The following is a 21,757-nucleotide window of genomic DNA, read 5'->3' as shown; positions in this document are numbered from 1 at the left end:
AAAGAAATTAAATAAATAAATAATCCATGACTGCAGGTGAAATCCAAGGTCATCTATGCCTTACTGAAATCTGGGTGTGTATTGATTTTTCATGTTTCTTTTGTTTCCCCCCTGAAGCAGTTCTTCTTCTTCACTTAAGAGCTTTATTCTCCTGACGAGAAGTCCCATAGCACTCGGCATTGGGAAAAATAAAAATAAAATCCCGGATCGTACTGACAGCTTAGATGTGACGTGACGTGACCAGCATGACCAGCGAAAGACCGTGAATTCGCTCGATATTGTATGCAATTCAGATGACATTTTAAGTTATTATTGAGCTACTAAAAAACAGCTTGATTGACTCCTAGAAGAAATTGGTGTCTTATAAGCGATGGGAGATTTTGTGATGGAGAAATGAGGACGCTTCGATAGAGCTCTCTTCTGATAGCCAGGCAGAAACCTTATCTATTATTTAAAGCAAGGCGTAAATCCTGGTTCTGGCTGGTGGCAGAAATTCTATCAAGAGGAAGAAATAAACATGTTTGATTTGCAGGAGGAGAAATAGGATGGAAATTTCAAACTTGAAAACTTTTATACATTCACATTTTGCTTGAGAAACATACAGAAATGCAGTACTTTTTACGCCCAATAATAAAAACTGACCCAAAGAATACCAGGTTCCTGTATATGCCTTCATGAAACATTACATCTAATCCTCAACCAAGATTATTATTATTTTGTTTTAAGAGGAAAGAATCAAACCAGCGCTTGGTTGAGAAAAGCTACAGCACCGCAACATCAACATGATGACAGATTACACGCAGGCAAACTTGCGTAATCTGAGCGTTACACTGATTTGGGGATTCGAGTGCTGTGCTTTACCTAAGGCAAGACTGAAATACATGACGGTCCACAGCTCAGCAAAAACCTTTTCAAACATTGCCTCTGATCATTCTGTCACACACACACAAACACACACACTTTTTACAACACTTTAAGTTTTACAAATTTTGTAATATTAAAGATCAGAGTTTGCTTTTTCGAGTAATGATCCCATTAGCTGGCGTTCTACAGCAACATTAATCTCTTCCTCACAGAGCAGAACAGCTTTCATGCGCTGCTGCTAGCGAGTTAGCAACATCACAGGTCTTTTTAGCTTTTGTATCCTACCAGTGCTAACAGGCAAATGCTAGCAGCAAAATGACCAGGAAGAAGAAACCCCAAATAAACCCACAGTTTCATTAAACTATCTATAGATTGTTGGAGAAAGACACAGATAGAGAAAAAGAGAGAAAGTGAAAGAAAGACAGATAGATAGATAGATAGATAGATAGATAGATAGATAGATAGATAGTGAGAGAGAGTTCTTTGTGATGCTCGTTCTACCATTTCACACTTATCTTCGTGCTCCTTTATTCCTGACCCTTTATATTTTTTCTCATTTAGTTGCAGATATCCTGTCAGCGTCACAGGTGGCATCTCACACACACACTGTTAGTCTCAGAGGCCCAGTAGAGAAATCAGAACAGGACAGAGGTGGTCAAAGGAATCATCCCAGGGGGCTAAAACATCTGCTCTTAGGAGACGTGGCTATTTTCCGACGCGGTAAACTGTCTGCATTTTCGTTGTCTCACATGGCCCCGGAGTTTGTCTAAATTACACAGGATGAATTCTGGAGCTTGACTTACAAGGACACTCCCTGAGGTGGATGGCAGGATGTCAAGTCTCAATCTGTTTCTGGAAAACGGCGGGTGGCTAAAACTCGGTGGCGGTGTAGCTTTTATTTATTTTTACTTTAAGTGAAGGCAGGAGACGGAGTGAAGGAAACACAAGACGCGGTCACTATGAGACAACTCAGCCGTAGCAAAACCATCTGCTGAGGGGTCGTGTTGGGGTTCGGCTGGCAGGAGGAGAAGAAAAGGGCTTGACACGGGCAGCTGTTTGTGTTTGCGTTAGGGATCTACAGGGCTAATCCGTCTGTAATACACAATCCACTTCCAGGGCTTCCAGTTCGCTTGAGGCAGGAGGAACTTCGAGCTTTGTATGGAGTCCAGATGTACTGCAACTCAGCTCACAGAGAACATCATCAGAGTGTTCAATAAAATGTTCAGAGTAAGATTAAGATGTAACGTTGCTCTCACCACACCATGATCTGTTCACTAAAAGGTTCCAGTTACAATCAAACTCACATACATAGAACTAGAGAACAAGAGAGTGCACAGAAAAAGATTTCCCAGCCTAAAATTGTTAGCATAAACCCTGGATGGAATTAGTGAGCTGCCCTGGGGGATGTTTTTAACACCATCCTGTTCAAATTAGATGCTTAGAAGTCAGAGCAGTCCAGCAAACATGGCCATGACTCAGACGGCCATGATATAGACAGCTAGATAATAATAATAATAATAATAATAATAATAATAATAATAATAATAATAATAATAATAACAATAATAACAATAATAATAATAATAATAATAATAATAATAATAATAATAAATAAAACAAACAACAATAAAATAAAAAATAAAATAAATAAATAGCATGTGCAAAAACAATAATAAACTATAATATATATGACAAACATTCACAAAAGGAAAAGCATAAAGAATGTGTAAAAGTATAGAATGAATTCGATGATGGACTGTTTACTGGTTTTAAAAAAATCTATTCAATTTATTTTAATTAAATGCAAACTTTAAAAAAAATTCTTTATTTTCAAATGATTTTAAAGTGAGTTAAAGTGCATAATAACAAGATTTATAACTAATTCATGTCTGTAAATTAAAGAGGGTCAGTCAGACATTGAGTTACAGATACATTGATTTCTGAATTTATTTGTTAATTTGATTGATTGATTAATTGATTTAGAAAGCATGCTAATAATGCTAGCAAAGACTTTTTAACTATTATACGTTATTATACGTTTATTATATACGTTTTGCTTTCTTCTGTATTTTTGTCGATTTCTGACGTTACTGCCCTCGTCCCATGTCGGATTATTCCCAGCATCTGCTCAGCTTTAAATATGCAAATGAGCCGAATACAACAAAAAGCTGTTTTGTTTTGCTTTCATAAACAATAAAAAACAGAGTTTTGTCCAACAACGTACACGATCGCGAGCTGAACAGAATAAGAGCCGAGCGCTTATGAGAAGACGTCGGTATATGGGTCAGGCCTAATTACAGTTACTGGGTATAAAAGTGTTTATTGCTTTTTTTATAATAACGAGAGCAGCTTTAATAACAAACAAATAAAAGATCCAGTAAAGGCTAGAATTACAAACAGTCCAAAAATAGAGCTTCTACAGTTCTACAGTCCTTTATGCTACACCCATGTTGTGTATGTATTTTTAAACGTTTTTTAAGTAAACTCAATTGCAAAAACCAATCCACTGCCCTTCTTGCCCTAATCATAAAGGATACAAAAAGAGAACTTTTGCTTTTGTTCAACTCTAAATGGATAATTACTAACTTGTATCTTTGCTCACACTCTTAACATCACACTCTCACACTATTAAACAAAATGGGTATTATATTATTATTATCTATTAAATTATATTAGTCCACTGTGAAGCTGAATGTCTTTACAAGATGTGCTACATAAGAACATTGACAGTGAAACCAAATTTTAATCAATTTTGCATTTTTTAGTGCTACATCAATAAAGTGAAACATCCAGGATAGATAAGTGCTTAGCCAAGAAACTACTGAGATCACGCCAAGGCCATATTAGCCTTTTCGATATCATTTCTTCACTGTGAGAACAGCCTGATGGTTTCCTTTCTGTAGGTTGGGCCATAGATGGATGAATGAGCTGCTAACATGGCCATCCTGCTCCCATACTGTATGTGCAGAGTTTGATGAGTGAAATCCCAAGCCTTAGCTGCAGTTCACTTTACTCGACATAATGTCTAGACAGGAGTTACTGTTATTTAGAATTTAATCTGAATCTCTTGAATATTATTTCAAGATATGTGTAAAATGGTTTAATTAAAAGTAATGTTTGATTTATTAAAACTTTAAAAGGGTTCTTAAACCAGTGGGTCTCAAAGCGGGGTCTGTGGAACCCTGGGGGTTCAGGAAGCATAGCCAAAGACGCAGTCCTTTTTTTTCTTTCAGAATGGGACACACAAGTTCCAATCCAAGTTATTATGTTTATTAGGAGTTTGCATAGCTATTAGCCAGTTTACCCTAACTAGAATTAACTGGAACTGGAATTAAGTGGGTTTAATCCAAATCTCATTGAAAAAAACAAACTAGCACTTTTGGTGCTTGGCCCCTAACAAAATAATGTTCATGAAATACATCAGAAGTAAGGGGTTCTGTAAATTTATTTTATAGTTAAAGGTGTTCCTGGCTTCAAAAAACTGACAAAAATGTCTGTAGTTTTTCATAATGCTAACATCTGCTTCCAATCTTCCGACGCCAAGGTCGCTTTTTTCCTTCTCGATACTGTAGGTAAGTAACGTTGGTTTTGCTTTGTTTCACAGAACTAATATATGCTGTCCTTTGCATGATTATGCTTGTGTGTCATTTTTGCTTGTTTGTTTATCTACAATCGTATTGTTCTTCCCTTCAGCTATGATAATGACAGATTTCTTTACATTAGTTGCCTGGGTTACGTATGTATGTGTGGGCGGAGCTATCAATACAGGGGTGGGACCCATTTGGGTTAGGGGCGTGTTTGTTTTTGTGATTTCAAATGTCAACATTGGCTTTCAAACAACGGAGACCCCACCTTTAAGCGCCTGTTGTATAAGAGCTGTTTCTAAAGAAACAAGCTCTTTAAGACAAATCTGTGGCTGTCAGAGCTACTGATTTAGAAGATTCATTAAACAACCTCTGACCAATCAGATTCCAGAATTCAACAGCGCTGATATATAAGATTTAATGGAGATTGACGTGAGGCTTTATGAATTTTAATGAGTAGTTGGTGGGCTCAGGAAAAATCGCCTGTACGTGACAAAACCTGGTCATTAGATGCTATTAAAAAATATGCTTTTTTAAATGTGTAAAAAGCAGTGTGTATTAAGATGTTTCTCTCTGACTTTCTGAATAACCGTCAAACTGCTCCTGACACAAAAAGATGGAGTAATTAGAGAGGCCGTAACAAGGACATGTTCCAGTCCCACCCTGAGCCTGGATGTAAATGGAAGGTGGTTCTCATCATCTTTCTAATCGAGGGAGGTCATCCTCAAACTAATGACTCACAAAGTTGCAATTAGAGCTAATTAATTATCCTCGGATTGTGTGCAGAGACCAAAACCAGGCGACGATAGAAAGGAGAGCATCTCTGTGTGGTGCATGAGAATCGTCTTCGCTTTCCGTCTCCACAGGTGAACCATAACAAACAAGAAGAGCAATCCGGCGGAGACGGAGACAAACACGACGGCCTGCTGCGCCGGAATAATTGAGAAATCTTTTTCTCGCTATCGGATTTTTATAATAAGAGATAAACTTTGAGTGCGTGGACGGATCAATCAGCTCAATCAGCGAGTCGGAGAGACGGCAGGCTTTGGAACAGTACACAGAAAATAATATGAGAGGAATTTATATAAAGTTATTTCTGTATTCAAACCTGTCTACACCCCCATGTCTGACTTCCTGTTTCAGAAGGAAATACGAAAATCAAAAGCATTTTGAATATTGTGATTTTTTTTCTGTTTGCTATAAGTAAGAAAGTCAAAAATTAGCTTTCAGCGGTTTATTTTCTTTCTGTTTGTTGTTCATTCACTGTTTTTTTTCCACCAGTTAATTATGTTCTTCTCTGTCTTTTATTATGGTTTTATTTTTCTTTTTTTTTTCTTATTTCTTGCATGCTTCACCCACCTCATGGATGTTTTCTTAGCGTTTTTATTTCTGTATTAAACTTACATTATTTTATTAAAACCTTTGTATTCTTGTTATTCAACATTTTAGGTTCGGGTCCCACACTAAAGCGGAAATGTATTATTTAAAAATAAATAAATAAATTCACAATATTCCATTGCATCTTTTTTTTAGAACACTTTGGGCTTTGTTAACATTTTGCATTCAGGCGAGAGTCAACAAATTACTGCCAAACGCAAGCAACACTGGCCAGATTAGAGATATCAGGATAAATGGAGGCTCTGCGATTATTGTTGTGCTCAGAACAACAAAAAAAAAAAAGTCCAGCATGTTTGCAGGCGTAATAACAGAAGAGTCCCTGGAATTGGCAGTGTTAGTGTTAGTCATTGTCAACCCTGGCGCTAGCTCTTCCTGTTTGTGCTAGTAATTAAGTGTGATACATCTAATCAGCCGTAATGCAGAAGGCAAAAAGCGATATGACATGCGGTTACAATATCAGCGAGTGGGAAAGTGCAGATGTCTCCACCAATTATCTCCACCATCCTGAATGATTCCACAAGAGAAAAAAAAATATAGTAGCACGCCAAAGCCAGGCGACTCCGGAGAGCTGGTGAGCGGCTCACTCACACCCCCGTGAGCGAGGAAAGCAAATGCCTTGTTTGAGGAGCTACTTAATCAGAGCATCCCATGTGACTTACATAATAGTGCTAATATTGTATCCACCCTCTCGGAGTCTCTCTCAGCACCTGTGTGATTAATATCCGGGAGAAAGCGCTGGACGGCGACGGTGGATTCATCACTGTCGGCTGACGGAACAGAGACGCTCACATCTCTCCAGCCAGCCTGAGGGGGAACCAATCTCAACCTGGGCCTTGTTTTTTTAATTAAGAAGATCCAGCTCATGTCCTGCATCGCTCTGACGCTCCCTCTGGCTTTGTCACACGCCTGTGCCGCTCCTGATGCCTTCTGCACAAGTCTTCTGGAATTTATCTTAAACTCCACTTCCTCTGCTAAACATAAGTGCTTAACCAACTCTAGGCTTCCAATCCATCAAGGTGCCGTCCTTCTGTCTGTGAATATTATAGTCACGTATTTCTAGATAACTGTATCTCAAGTCTTTACTAATCTTTTACTAAAGTCTTTACTAATTACTAATCTTGAGTCTTTACTAACTTCCTTCATTCCTTCCTTATTTCTTTCCTTTTTTCTCCATAGTTCCTTCCTTTCTTCCTTTTTTTCCTTCCTTACTTCCTTCCTTCATTCCTCCCTTATTTCTTTCCTTAATTCCTTCCTTCCTTCCTTCCTTCCTTCCTTCCTTATTTTTCCTTATTTCTTTCCTTCATTCCTTCCTTATTTCCTTCCTTCCTTCCTTCTCCATAGTTCCTTCCTTCTTTTATTTTTTCTCCTTCCTTCCTTCCTTCCTTCCTTCCTTCCTTCCTTCCTTCCTTCCTTCTCCATAGTTCCTTCCTTTATCGCTTTATGAAAAAACACTGCTAATACTTTCTTTCTTTCCCTTTCCTATCTCCTATCTTTTCCATCCATCCATCCATCCATCCATCCATCCATCCATCCATCTCTTTCTTTCTTTCTTTCTTTCTTTCTTTCTTTCTTTCTTTCTTTCTTTCTTTCTTTCTTTCTTTCTTTCTTTCCACAGTACACAGGGTAGTGCTCTCTCCTTTTTCCTGTTGTATAAATGGAAACACATCCTCGTTATTTACTAAATGAACCTAAAAAGCAATCAGTCGTAACACGATCATATAACCATCACATGCTCCTCTCTTCTGCTGGTAGAAGACAGAAAGCACATGGAACTGTCTCCATCCAGACAAAGAGAAAAAGCGTGTCCACCTCTGGACACCTTCAGTCATATCAGAGCTCAGAACATGTCATATTTATTTAAAACAAAGTGCCTCAAAGACAGAGCCTCGCTTCTGAGGCGACAAGTGCCAAAGAGAGAGCACCACCTCCAACTCCACTCGTTTTATTGGCTCAGTGAGCTGTCAGTCTCAGAGAGAGAGAGAGAGAGAGAGAGAGAGAGAGAGGAGTGTCATTGACGCTGGAAGAGAGTTTGTCAGCATTGCATTAGAGCTTAATCGAATGTGATTGGACTCGGCTAACAGGAGACGGCTCTTCATCAGAATACTTACACCTCCTCCTCTTCCTCACGCAGTGTTCAGATAAAGAGAACACCAACAGCTTCACCGACACATCATGCAGCATGACATATGTGATTAGTTCTGTAAGGAAATCCTCACATGAGCATCACACTGAACACTCGCTCTACACTTTACAGTGTTGTTTTAGATGATTAGACACAATGTGGACTTTATACATTACAGAGCATCCATTCATCTATCTATCCACCATCCATCCATCTTCCATCCATCCATCCATCTCCCATCCAGCTACCATCAACCCCATCCATCCATCCATCTTTCTTTCTTTCTTTCTTTCTTTCTTTCTTTCTTTCTTAATACATTCGTCATCCAATATCTATTCATCCATCCACCATCCATCCATCCATCCATCCATTCATCCATCCATCCATCCATCCATCTCCCATCCAGCCACCATCAACCCCACCATCCATCCATCCATCCATCCAGCCATCTTTCTTTCTTTATCCATTCATCATCTAATATCCATCCATCCATCCATTCATCCATCCATCCAGACATCTTTCTTTCTTTATCCATTCATCATCTAATATCCATCCATCCATCCATCTATTCATCCATCTATTCATCCATCTACCATCCATCCACCATCCATCCATACATATATCCTTCCACCAACCCACCCAGTTATTCATCCTTCCATCTTTCTTACTTTTTTTTCTTTCTTAATCATAGCTTAACCATTTCATCAGAATAGTCTCTGGGAAGTGGCCAAGGATTCTGTGACTTTAGTCTTAAACTACAGTAAAAAGTAAATTCTGGATTTATTACATCATTGATGAAACTGTAAGTCCGATCCTGCCGAGTCCCTCTACAGCAATACAGAGCACACACTCAGATCGTTCACTTGGAATCTCTCGTCACAATTTTCCTTCATACTGTTGGAGAGTTTCATGTTCCATTGTCAGCTCTTCTCCTCTGAGTGCTAGTAGATAATTACTACAGCATGTCCTCTGGGTTTGAACTCGTTATTAATGATGGGTGGATGTCAGAGAGAGCGTGTTAAGCTGAAACCCTTGTTTTGGAGCAGAGATAAGTCTCGCTATGTCTCTGTTAGCTTTAACATCCTGAAAATCTTTTTTGTTCTTTCCTTTTCTTCTTCCTCCCGTTAGCATTTGTTTTCTGATGAGGTCATAAGCTTCACAGCGACCAAATCAATATTCAGTGTTTTCTGAAAAAAAGTATAAGTTGTTTATCATCTCTCATCTTGTTTTTTGTGTCAAATCGAGACACTTTTTTTTTTTTACTTGTCTACAGTACTTTTTTTTTACAGTGTTTAGGTGACAAATCCAGAAAACAATCACTTGGGTTAGAGAACCGTCACCGACACAGAGAAGAAGTCGTCTAACTAAGCGTAAGTGAAAGCTAAGGAGGTGAGATGAAAGGTTTCCTGTTTTATTTGTAACTCAGATCGAGTTGATTGTGATTAATCAGGAAGATAAAACAGCAATCCTTCTCCACGCCGACGTCCTCCACCGGCTCCACGGCGAGGATGACGAGGAATCGCTCAGAGTTTCAGCTTCAAAGAATTTCCCCTGGTGCCAATTATTTTTGCCTTATGAACCTCCTCCTAATCAGATTCATTCAATTTTGCAATTTGAAGTTTTTTTTCTTTTTAATTGGGATATATTAATTCAGCATTAGGCTGACACTTGAGACGAGGAGAATATTCTAATTTCTCATACTTCTTAATTTAGCTTCAAACGCTGCGCTGGAACCATCACTTCAGAGGAACTGAGGAGTTTATTTCATTCTATTCAGGAAATAATAATAATAATAAAAAAACTGTATTATTATTTCATTTGAAACTTAATTAATGATGAGAGAATTTGATTCCAACTGATGATGTAACAACTGACTGACCAATCAGGAGTATTGAATTAAGTCTTGATGTATTCTCCCTTATTTATTTTCTTTCTTTCTTTCTTTCTTTCTTTCTTTCTTTCTTTCTTTCTTTCCTTATTTTGTCTTACATTTATTTAAAATTTCCAACATTCTTACACTTTCAACATTTATTTTATACCGTTTCTCCCCTGTAGATCCCTCCATCCATCCATCCATCCATCCATCCATCCATCCATCCCTCCCTCCCTCCCTCCCTCCCTCCTTCCTTCCATCCATCCATCCATCCATCCATCCTTCCTTCCTTCCTTCCTTCCTTCCTTCCTTCCTTCCTTTATAATCAGCACATAAATGACAGCTACATTGAGGAACCTATGCAAATAAGATCAAAAGAATTTGAATAAAACTTTATATAATCAGCCAATCATATGACAGCAGCTCAATCCATAAAATCACAGAGATCCAGTTGAAGAGCTTCAGTAAATGTTCCCATCAAACATCAGGATAAAGACCTGACATGGCTGCTGATCTCCTGGGATTTAACCCACTACAGTCTTAAGAGTTTCCACAGAATGGAGCAGAAGACAAAACCACACTGACTGAGCGACAGATCTGTGGGTTGAAATGCCTCGAGAGCTCAGAGGAGAATGACAGGAAGTCCATATATAGTAAGTAAAATAATCACTCTTTACAACTCTGGTGAACAGAAAAGCATTTCAGATCTGACAAAACATCAACCCTTGAGCTGGATGAACTAGAAGAACTGAAGATCACATCAGGTTCCTCTCCTGTCCACCAAGAACAAGAATCTGATGCTCTCCTGAGCACATTCTAACCCTGACGGAGCAGATGTATAAGCGTGTGTTGGATTTACACCATGAAAGATTCCCACATGGTGATGAGTACAGTATCTAATGATCTCATATTAGCTGCTGGTCTTTTATTATACTCGGCATTATCTACAAACACACCTGAGCGCGAATCCGTGTAGCAGCTGAACTTCCGTCTTCGGTCTCCATTTCCTGCTTTAATCTGTTATTGTGTTTGATTTATGAGCTTATTTACGTCTTATAAGCGCTTGGCATCGCTCTTGTAGCTCAGCAGGGAATTTTTTGCGTTTAATTTTTAATCACCCCGCTGTAACATAGCTGTGAAACAATAAGCAATTAAGATTTTTTTCCTTTTATATGTTTTTTCCCCTCAGAAACCAGATTTTTGAAATGAAAACGATTGAAAACGATCTAGCAGAGATTTACAGGGACGAAGCCTCCTGACCCTCTGACACCAAATTTACGGCAGAAAGAGAGCAGGTTTTTATGGAGGAGATCCTAATGAATTCTGACCATGCCGAGGATGAAATCGCATTACTAGAATAAACTGATAGTCACATGTAATGCGAGATGGAGATAAAAGCGCCGACTGCATTATGAAGACGTACAAAGAGCCTCGATTAAAAAAAAAAGTTTGTTGGCCATACAGTCGCTTCTGTGTTATCGTTTTCTGAAGCTTTTCCATTATCAGGTGAAAGATTGATATTATTTATACGCTCTGATATACTGCTCACACAACACGATAACATTATTATTATTCGTAGTGAGCAGTGAAATCACATCAAGGACACGATTAAATGTGACCTGACGCTATCCAATGGAAGCTGATATGAGAACAAACCCGCTGAACATTAAATGCGGCTGGAAACGGATAAGAAGTTTGATGTTCTTTAATAAATACAAACATTTTACTTGAACTTGCTGTAATATGAAAGGAACAAAACTGGAAAAAAGTCATTTAAGAAAACAGTCAAATACCCAGAGGTGTAACGTAACGTGATGTCTGCCTTTTTGTCTATTTCTAGCTACCCTTAATATTCACACACAATAAACAAACAAACAAAAAACAAACAAACAAATAAATAGTTTTAAAAATAAATAAATAGTCACGGTTCTGACAAAACTCCAGCCAAAAGTTTCAGCTTTACCTCCGACTCCTTCTGTAATTGTTAAGTTATGCAAACTTTTACTATGGAAACAGCAATTTAATACGGATTAATACCAATCCGTAATTGCAATACAATTTCCACATGGTAGGATTTGTTCTAAAAATTTTATTCATTTGAAGAAATAAGAAAAATATTCAAAACTGTCGTTTTCTAATTAGCACATTTTTCTTGGAAAACAGAAAGAAGAGAAACTCTGAAGCTGGGGATAAATTTATATACATATATATATATATATATATATATATATATATATATATATATATATATATATATATATATATATATATAGCAAAGGGAAATCTTATTGTATGAGACCCTGCTGTTTATACAGCGCCCCAGATTTAATAGCGGCGCTGCTGTCTCTTTGGTTCTGATCAAGCGGAACCCTGCAATTTCACCTCCAGAGCTTCAGCGCTTCGCTCCACACAATGCACACCAATTTGGTACGAGCATCGATTCATGATTCAGTACACACTGCGATTTGGTGCTCGTCGCTTCACCAAAAAAAAAAAAAAAAAGTCTTTTTCTTTTGTTCCTGACTGTGCAATCAGTGCGAGGAGCCGTGAGCACAATACAATCTGGGCTCCGGCTGCTTCTGGGGCTTCTACAGTACGTGCTCTGTGAAGCGTGAGGTCGGAAAAGGACCTCCAGGCCACACTACTTAAAGATCGGACACTCGGATGATAACAAGCTGACCTGAATGAGGGCTCGGCATCCAAACCACTTCGCTTTCTCAGCACAAAAACGACTCACCAGCAAAGAAAAACGCTATTCAGGAATGTAAGAAACGACTCTGCAATAAATAAATAAATAAATAAATAAATAAATAAATAAATCATGTGTATTGAGATAAAGCAGGTCAAACTGGTGGCCTTTTTATTGCATTATTTCTTTTTTGTATGCTCAACTAGGACAACATCATGATATCAACATCTGTGAGCCACGAAGAACAAGAACAAATAAGAATTTTTCTTAGTATTCCTACTAACCAACTCTACTGAATGCGACCGGCCTCGAACGATTTGTATGTCTGAGATCTCGCTCTGTTGTGCTCAGATTCAGGCGTAGAAAAAAAAATGCATTCAATCATATAAAAAAAAGACAAAATGGCCACTAATACAGTAGAATGCCATGTTAATAACACTGACATGCGTAAGAGCCATGAGTGCAAAAATCTGTGTCTAAAGAATGTCCTGGTTCCTTTTTCAATAAAAGCATCCATTTTTAAGATTTTTTTTTTTTTCAGAAAAAGACAGAATTTCTTTCACAAAATCACTTTTACATCAGCGATAACAGATGAATATGTGAAATAGAGTCGAGGCTGAAAACATGAGACACAGTTCCTTTACCTTATGAGGCAATAATGCTGGAAATGTCACCTACCTTTCTGACACCATCTAAAGTGGGTGGAGTTTACAGATAACCATCTTTGCTATTGCATGGAGTCATAACTGGACCTCAGGAGCTCTATTAGCACCTCAATCAGTGTAAATTCTTTAAAATCACACCTACTCGAGAGTCAAGTGTCAGACACAAGGAACAAATTTAAGCAGAAATTAATAATAAAACTGGCAGTGAACAAACAAAATCAGCAACAAGCCCAAACTGTAAACAGGAAAAAGAATAGATGAATATTTACAGATTTGTTTGATTTTTTTGCTTGTTTGATCTCAGACAAACATTTGTTTAGAATTTAAAACAAATTTCTATAAAAGAAAAATGTTTTTTTAACAGAAATTTGTTTTAAATTCTAAAATGATTTTTTTCTTTAAAATGTAGAAAACATAGCTTAAGCTAACTGCTTCAAATCAACAAACAAAGCACACACACACACACACACATACAGCTGCATGTGATGTTATGCAGGAAACGTCTGAGATGGCAGATCGTACCTGAGATGGCAGATCGTACGGCATCGTCGTATCAAGGCAAAAGAAAGAATCAAAGAAAGAAGAAAGCTCCTAACCTGCTGCGTGTCTCTGGGCGTGGTCTGCTTTACTCTGCGGCTGGAGGCGGTGGTGGTGCTGCTGGTGGTCGTGGTGGTCTCCATAACGGAGGTGGAGGCGTTGGACTGAGGTGTGATGGAGGAGGAAGAAGAGGAGGAGGACGAGGAGGAGGACGAGGAAGGCGCTTCGCCTACCAGCCTCACGCTGCCCTCAACACGGACGTTGGGGTTTCCCTCGACAGCCATGTTGAACACTTTCAGCCCGTTGTAGTAGAGGCCAGACATCTGGCCTTGGAAGGAGGGAGTCTTGTCTCGCTCCCAGCCTCCGATCAGGATCGTAGTCTGACTGTTAAAAATGGTGAGCTGACGACCTGATGGAGGAAAACAGAAAAAAAAACAATCCAGCTCCGGTGGACGGCAAGGCACGAGCGCCCACACTCTGTCCAACAACAACATCCAATCTAAAATTAAAATAAATAAATAAATAAATAAATAAATACATTTAAAATATGGTAAGGGAAGAATGTTGTGGAATAATCACGCCTGAGAAAAAAGACGGATTATTTGGCCGGCGGGTAACGAGCAGGATAAATTACCCATCGCCGGCGGGAGCGGCTTGTAATTTATCTGCTGTTATGACTATGAGAGTGCCTGGAAAATGAAATGAAGATATACTGTATAAAAAGATACCACAGGATGGCAAAACAACAAGAAACATCAACTAAAAAAAAATTTCTTTTTTTTATTTTGCTAAAAGGACATTTCTCTCAGTGAGTCTTTTAGTCATACAGTTACATACAGTTACTTAAAAACACAAAGCCTCCAATCGTTTGTCAGAATTAATGAAGTTGCTGTAAAAATCTCTCTCTCTCTCTCTTTCTCTCCATATGTGGTTAAAGAGAGTTGTTCTTGGCTAATGTTGTAGCGGCATCAAAAACAGATGTTTCAGCTTTTTTGTCAGCCAATTAGCGTTCGGAGACAAGATGTTCGCTCTTTAAAACCTGAGCGTCGCATCAAAAAAGATCAAATCGACAAAATCTTTCATCCGGGGGTCTGATTCGAAACTGTAGGCACCTTTTAGCAAAAAGCAAAAAAACCAAAAACAAAACATAATCCATAAACAGTCATGAGACGAAAGGTGAACATTAACAATAACAAGGTGACAAATCAGGTATTAATTTAAAAAAAGAAACCCAATGGACAAATGGGATTTAATAAAAAAGAACTAAACGGATGAACATTCTGATAAAAGAATAATAAAAAAAAATGACAGCTTTTCACTGTAGGAGGTTTGTTTTTCTTCCCAAAAATTTATTTAAAAAAATTAAATAAAGAAATTAAAAAACAACTAAGAAAACACCAACAAACAACACAAGCATGCACTTAATTTCAACGTCATTTCTCGCCGTTTTATCTTTTACTTTATGCCTTTATGCCTATATTTAACATTTTACATTTCCGTTAAAGGGACTTTTGATGCCAATTAAGTTCTTAATCTATTTAGCATCGAGAGGCGTTTACTCTCATAAAGACATGAAACAATTCCACATGCGTACACATGACATTACAAGTAGAAACAAATCTACATTGCAAACACAATGAACGTTAATTTAAGCTTTTTATCATTTAAATAAATAAATATTTGGATTACTGATTTACATATAAAGTTTATAAACTAATTAGATTTACATTACAGTCCCTTTAACCTGGAATTAACAGCAAACAGAAAAATCTCTAGCTACAAAATATATCTCTATATAAAAAAACGTCAATCACTTCAATACATTAAATTAACTTCAAACTATATTTATCTGCTTTTAAAACTTTCGTTATTAGTGTCTGTTTAACTGCACATTTAATTTAGTAGTTTAGTTGTGCTGCAAAAATATTACTTTAAAGTTCAAATTACTGGTTAAGTTTTAATCATGGGGTTTTTACCTTTGTCGAGTAGCCATTCGTCAACTACTCGACCGAGTCGATATGGGATTCGCTGCCTAGCGATCGCCAGTCGTTCGTTATCAATGTTGCCTTTAAAGTTTAAAGAGACATTTCATTGGTTACAATCTGAAAGGTCAAGGGTTAAATGGTAGAAGCCTGAACTATACAACTGCACAATTTTTAATATCTTTTTTTTTTTTTTTAGGAAAAATTTAGGATGATTAAAAACAACAAAGTTGACCAATTTAACTTTTTTTTAATTTATCTTAGCGCTACATTACGTGAACATTAATTTACATAATAATTTGTAAATTATTGAGATTAAAGAAATTAAAGTTAAGCTAAAACAACACATCCAATTCTACCAATATTCATAAGACAACTGGATATTTACAACAAAATACTTAATTTTTACTCTTTTTTTATATTCTAGTTACACATTACTGAAACATTTTATCAATGCCTTCCTTCTTTCTTTTTTATGCCTAATTATCAGTTCGAAGGCATTCCAATGTCTAAAATAAATGAAAATTATAAATATATAAATAATTCACATTTTCATTTTCAATTACTTTAAAAAAATACTATTTATCATGCTAATTATGCTAGCCATGAACACAGTGCTCACAGCAATCGGAAGGTCAAAAGACAGAGCAGGAAATAAGTTCAAGCAGCAGAGAAGTAAACAAGTAAACAAGTGGATCAAGGTTTTGACAAAAGCTTTTGTTTTTTTTTATGAAAATAATCCCCAATTTGCTGCTTATCAACTGACAGAAATATCCAGAAAAGTGAGAAAAAGGAAAAAAAAAAAAAAACTCAGAAAATGTGTCAGATCTCAGCGTGCTGTATTGGAAATAACCCATGAGAAAACTAACGAGTGTTAATGATTGATGTTGGGATTTGCAAAGCTTCTTTGGTATACAGATAGAACTGATGCTAACCTCTAAAAGAAAAATGGAAGGTTGGAGATGTTGGCTCAAAGGGAAAGGTTTTTCTCAGCAATGCCAGTGGGGTGTTATTACAACACCAACTCACATCCAAAGCAAAAGTTAAGTCTGGTTTTCTGTTTTTTTTTTTTTGTTTTTGTTTTTTAAAATTTAAAAACAAAAAAAATGAAGAACATTCATTCATTCATTCATTTTCTACCGCTTATCCGAACTACCTCGGGTCACGGGGAGCCTGTGCCTATCTCAGGCGTCATCGTGCATCAAGGCAGGATACACCCTGGACGGAGTGCCAACCCATCGCAGGGCACACACACACACTCTCATTCACTCACGCAATCACACACTACGGACAATTTTCCAGAGATGCCAATCAACCTACCATGCATGTCTTTGGACCGGGGGAGGAAACCGGAGTACCCGGAGGAAACCCCCGAGGCACGGGGAGAACATGCAAACTCCACACACACAAGGCGGAGGCGGGAATCGAACCCCCAACCCTGGAGGTGTGAGGCGAACGTGCTAACCACTAAGCCACCGTGCCCCCTAAAATGAAGAACATAAATCATAAAATGCTGTAAATAAAACCTCTATTTTTGAAGATGATGCCCTGAGTTTGGCTCCAGTGACAATTAAGACTCAAATCTATCCTGACTTTTGCTTTGGGAACTTTGGGAAACATCAAAACCTGCTTGAATAGTTTAGAAATTTGGGCAAAATGGCATCAAGAGACCGCAACTATGAATCACGTGTTCGCCTTCACCTTCCCTGCCTGCCAGCTGTCCTATGATAGGAAGAACTAAATGGAAGAAAAAAAAATCTAATTCTGAAACGTTTACATCACAGGATTTTATTTCCGAGTGTGATCCGAGGAAGGATCAGACGATGCATTATTCACCATATGATTAAAAAAAAGTAAAAAAAAAACAAACACGTCTTTCTTTCCGGTACAGAGCATTTGCTTTGACATTCCAAGTCTTTAATGTGTAAACTAGGCCAACGACTCACAAGCAGAGCTGTGAAAGATAACAATTCTGACTCGGAGGAACTGCACAAGGCAGTGCAGAAAATAAAAGCTAAAGTTTGATGAATGGCTCAGTTGAGGTGACTTTAATGTTGGAACGAAACACTCTTTTATTCATTTGAAAGTAAAACGAACATCTCTGAGTGTCTAGTAAGCATTTCCCGTCCTCACCTTCCGAGGACAATGTGAAAAACATTCATTGTGCTTAAAGAAACTTGTTCGCTATAGCATAGCAGGTGGGAATTGAAAAAGCAAAGGTAGAAGGTGTCAGTGCAGAGTGTAATAAATACTTGTCACTTCATATCTGGGTAAGTGTGGTAGGCCCGAGGCCTGCCTCAATCCCATCAGCCACCTGCTGACACGCAAAACATCTCGCCGTGGAGAGGTCGCACGCAAGGTGGGAGGTTAGACAACACTACAGAGTGCTGTAGCCAGAGGAAACAGGAAGGAGGGGGAGTAGAGAGGCAAATGAATTCAGAGTTATTACTCTCTAATTATTCATGCTGTGTAAGCGAGAGCAGAAACCCTCAGGCTTTAAGCTCAGTCAACAGGCTGATCCGTCGCTCCCACCATGTCACTGGGTATAATAACACTGCCGTAAACGCGATGCTAATACACAACATTTGTACCACAATAAGACTTGACACGATGAGCTTGCTAATGTATACATAAATGTTTAACTGTATAAAATATGTATTGTGTAAAAATAGAACTATTTGGATTGTATTCTGTTCAAACTGTAGTCCAAAGTATCTGTTCTTTATCATTTCAACATGTAGCTACTGTATTAGCATCTTACTGAGCTGTTGCTAATGTGCTGCTAACGTATATATTGTTTTATTGTTTTGAGACCATCAAATGCAGCGTAGGGTCACGCTTTAGTTCAGAGTTTCCAGTCAAAGAGTCAAAGCGGTAAGATCTAAGTCAGGCTCTGAGTCTTGAGTCATAAGATCTGAGTCAGGTACTGAAACTTAAGCTGTAAGATCTGATTCAAGGTCAGATTCTTGAGATGCAGAGTCTGTTGAGCTGTAGAAACTGAGTGCAGGGTCCAGAGCTGTAGAGATGGAGTTGAGTCTAGACTTCCTAACAGAGAGTCAAGTTTAGTTTAGAGCTGTAGAGTCGAGTCGAGTCCCAAGTCAGTCTGCCCACAGTCTCGAGCCACATAGTAATAGCAGTGGTATCCGAATTGAGTCCAGAGTCAACAGCTGGAGGGTCTAAATCAAAGTGGAGACTAGAAGGAGGACAGAGGACTAGGCCTGTGTTGAGTCCTGTACCTTTGAGAACCAAGTTAATGAGTCTGTGTCGAGTGCTGAGATGTAACTCCTCAGTCAAATTCAAACCCAGTCCAAATTCTGTTAAAGTCAACAAAAAAGTCAAATTCCGGGATTAAGATCTAAACTTTCAAGCTTTCCCCTCAAGTTGGCCCCTAAAAATAATTCCAGTGTTTGATTAGTTTTTTAATAGTTAGCCTATAGTTGGTGTTAGATTACAGGGTGTGCCAGCCTGAGATAAAGACAGTTAACATGTAACACGTCAGTGTCAGAAGACAAAGAACATCTATCCTTCCCTCCCAGAGAGAAGGCCCAGGTCTGCTGCCTTGGACTCCAAGAAACAGACTTGCTATCTCCAGGATTTAAATTGTATTGCAAATCTCTGATTCTAAAGTTACACTTGTGAGAGCCAACTTTTCTTTTTTCCATCCCATTTTCTGTTCTTTGCCCTGGCAAATTTACTTGCTAGTTTAACTTTCGATCTTATGCCACCTAAGGCTTATTTGTATGTTTGCGCCTCCTGAGGTGTCTCCTTTACAAAGCGTTATTGGCAGAATTTAAGAAAATGTATAAGCTGTTTTTATACATAGAATTGGCAGCAACAAAAAAAAAAAAAAAAGGGAAAAAAAGCCTAGCATTATGCTGTAAATACAAAGAGGCACTCAGAGCTCACAGCCATCAATACCATGCTGGGATTTTGTCTGACTTGGTAACAAAAGATGTTTCTACCAAAAAAAGCGACAAAAAGTGACAACTACAGAATGACAGAATTACACCCCAGTTTGTGGTGTTGTAAATGTAATCAGTTTCTGATCGAACCATGGTTCTTCTGGACTTTTATTTAGCTAAACTGAATGGGCTGAACAGGTTCGTTCTTCAACAGGGAGTCCGGTGTCCTCCTCCATTGGCCCGTCCTCACTCTCAAATCCATCAAAGTCGTTATCTTAGAATAAGCCTCGGAAACTAACATACAAACAAAAATTCCAATGATTTCAAGAGTTCAAACATCTCAAAGCTTGCAATTGTTTCATTTCTATATTTGCATTAATATGTTGGATCACTGAACACCTGAAGTTAATGTAAATTAGTCTCTCACAAATGCTGTTGTGAGGTAATATAAAGAACTTCTCAGGTGAATTTCTTACAGGAATTTCTGCTGTTTTTGCCTTTTAATATTAACCCCCTAAAGGCATATTCATTTGACAACCAATTATTTTTTTTTTTTTTAAGTTTCTAGATACCAAAGAGACAGCTCTACATACCGTACGGTACATAAATGGACAAAAAAATACAATGTGTAACTCTTGAACAAATAAACAAAACGGATTGTTGGCAAATCACTGTGTATAAAACCCTTCAGGACATGTGGTTATAGGGACGAATCAACTTTGAGCTAAGAGTAACTATGAGTAATCACTCCTACCTGCTGTGTTGTCAGGTTGAACAATGCAGATGCTTAAGAAAATATATAGACAAAATAAAAGATCCATTTTGTTTCACGTCTGTAAAAGAAAAGATCAAACAGCAAAACAAATGAACTGGAGAAACCCTCGAGTTTTGGTGTCGGTTAAAACACTTTCCCTGTAACACACAACCCTGTAATTAAACATCAGCACACACAATGTTTCTCACAACAATAGTTTAATTCAAATCGCATCCTTGACAACTTATTGGATTCTTAACCATATGGTGGGAAAAAGCTTTTAGAACCTTTTATCCTTTCTTTTACCTGATTTTCATTGCATGTGATAATTGCTCGTTTGGGAAAAACAAACAAAACACCACGTCGGAACGAGCAGCCATTTTTAGAGGTGCCAAAAAGAACGAGATTTGTTAAACTGCCCTTGGGGAACGGTGAGAAATCAATTCCAGACAGGATTTATTAAGAGCTCTTCAGAGAATCTGGAGGTTTAAGCTTAAAACCCTGGTGTTTTGACCCTCATGTTGAATCTCAGATTGAGAACAAGCCCTTGGTGAGGGGAATGATTGGGATTATTCAGCCGTGCAAATTGAAACCAAACTAATGAGAAAGTTGACCAAGCTCTTGCTGGATATAATTTTTTCCTTCTTCCCTGACTGGATTCTACACAAAACCTTCTAATTAGCTGCCAAAGTATTGTGCCGTGCAAATGTTTGTGACCCCCATGCATTTAAAAAAAAAAAAACAAAAAAAACAAGACACCAACTTATTACGCCATAAATCAGGCAAGCAGGTTAGAGAGAAACGTTATAGAAAAATGTATATACCACCATCAAGTTTATTACTTTTCTTACAATCACATGTCCTGAAGCAGTTTATTCCTCTAAACCACAGCAGATTAAAAAAGGTTAATTATTAAAGAATTTTTAATTTTTTTATTTTTTAATTTCAACCAAAAGAAAACCCCTTATCTGAAGTATCATTGATGCTCACAGCAAAATTCCTCAACTGTTCCTTGAAGGTTCTTATATCAATCTCTCTGTTCTGGAAACACTTTGTTTTGTTGCATTGGTTTGAAACAGAACCATGAACGATGAGGATGCGGTGTGTTTTTAGTTCGTCACTGATATTTTAAACGACAGACGTCTCGGTGGTGGAAGCTTGGTTGCTCTACTCAGAAGTGATTCCTCCTTGTGGTGTCTCAAAAAACTCAGAACTTATTGGATTTCACAACTGAGCTGCAATCAGCGAGGCAAGTCTGGATATGAACCCGCACCTCCAGCCACCGTCTGTCTGTCCGTGACATCACACACCCCGGGGTGTCTACAGTGAGAACAGACGGAGGTGAAAATTCCCTGGAACTCTAGTGCATAAAGTGTGAAGTTCTTCT

General features: G+C 38.0%; 1 protein-coding gene across 14 annotated transcripts in view; it reads right to left on the bottom strand.

Annotated features, from left to right (window-relative positions):
* Window positions 1-21,757, bottom strand: part of LOC132841682 (neurexin-1a-like) — a 261,155-nt gene that overhangs the window by 41,120 nt on the left and 198,278 nt on the right. For 9 of the 14 annotated variants that reach the window (XM_060864110.1, XM_060864111.1, XM_060864113.1 and 6 more), the window contains 2 exons: window positions 15,709-15,798; window positions 13,792-14,141 (listed from right to left, as the gene is read on the bottom strand). In XM_060864110.1, coding sequence (XP_060720093.1) covers window positions 13,792-14,141; window positions 15,709-15,798 — 440 coding nt within the window. The remainder of the gene's footprint in view (window positions 1-13,791; window positions 14,142-15,708; window positions 15,799-21,757) is intronic. The other 5 variants (XM_060864118.1, XM_060864119.1, XM_060864125.1 and 2 more) reach the window with 1 other exon arrangement.

The sequence above is a fragment of the Tachysurus vachellii genome, chromosome 2, assembly GCF_030014155.1.
Source record: "Tachysurus vachellii isolate PV-2020 chromosome 2, HZAU_Pvac_v1, whole genome shotgun sequence".
In the NCBI taxonomy this organism is placed as follows: domain Eukaryota; kingdom Metazoa; phylum Chordata; class Actinopteri; order Siluriformes; family Bagridae; genus Tachysurus; species Tachysurus vachellii.
Note: the sequence above shows the minus strand (reverse complement) of the source record. Positions and strands in the feature narration are given on the sequence as shown.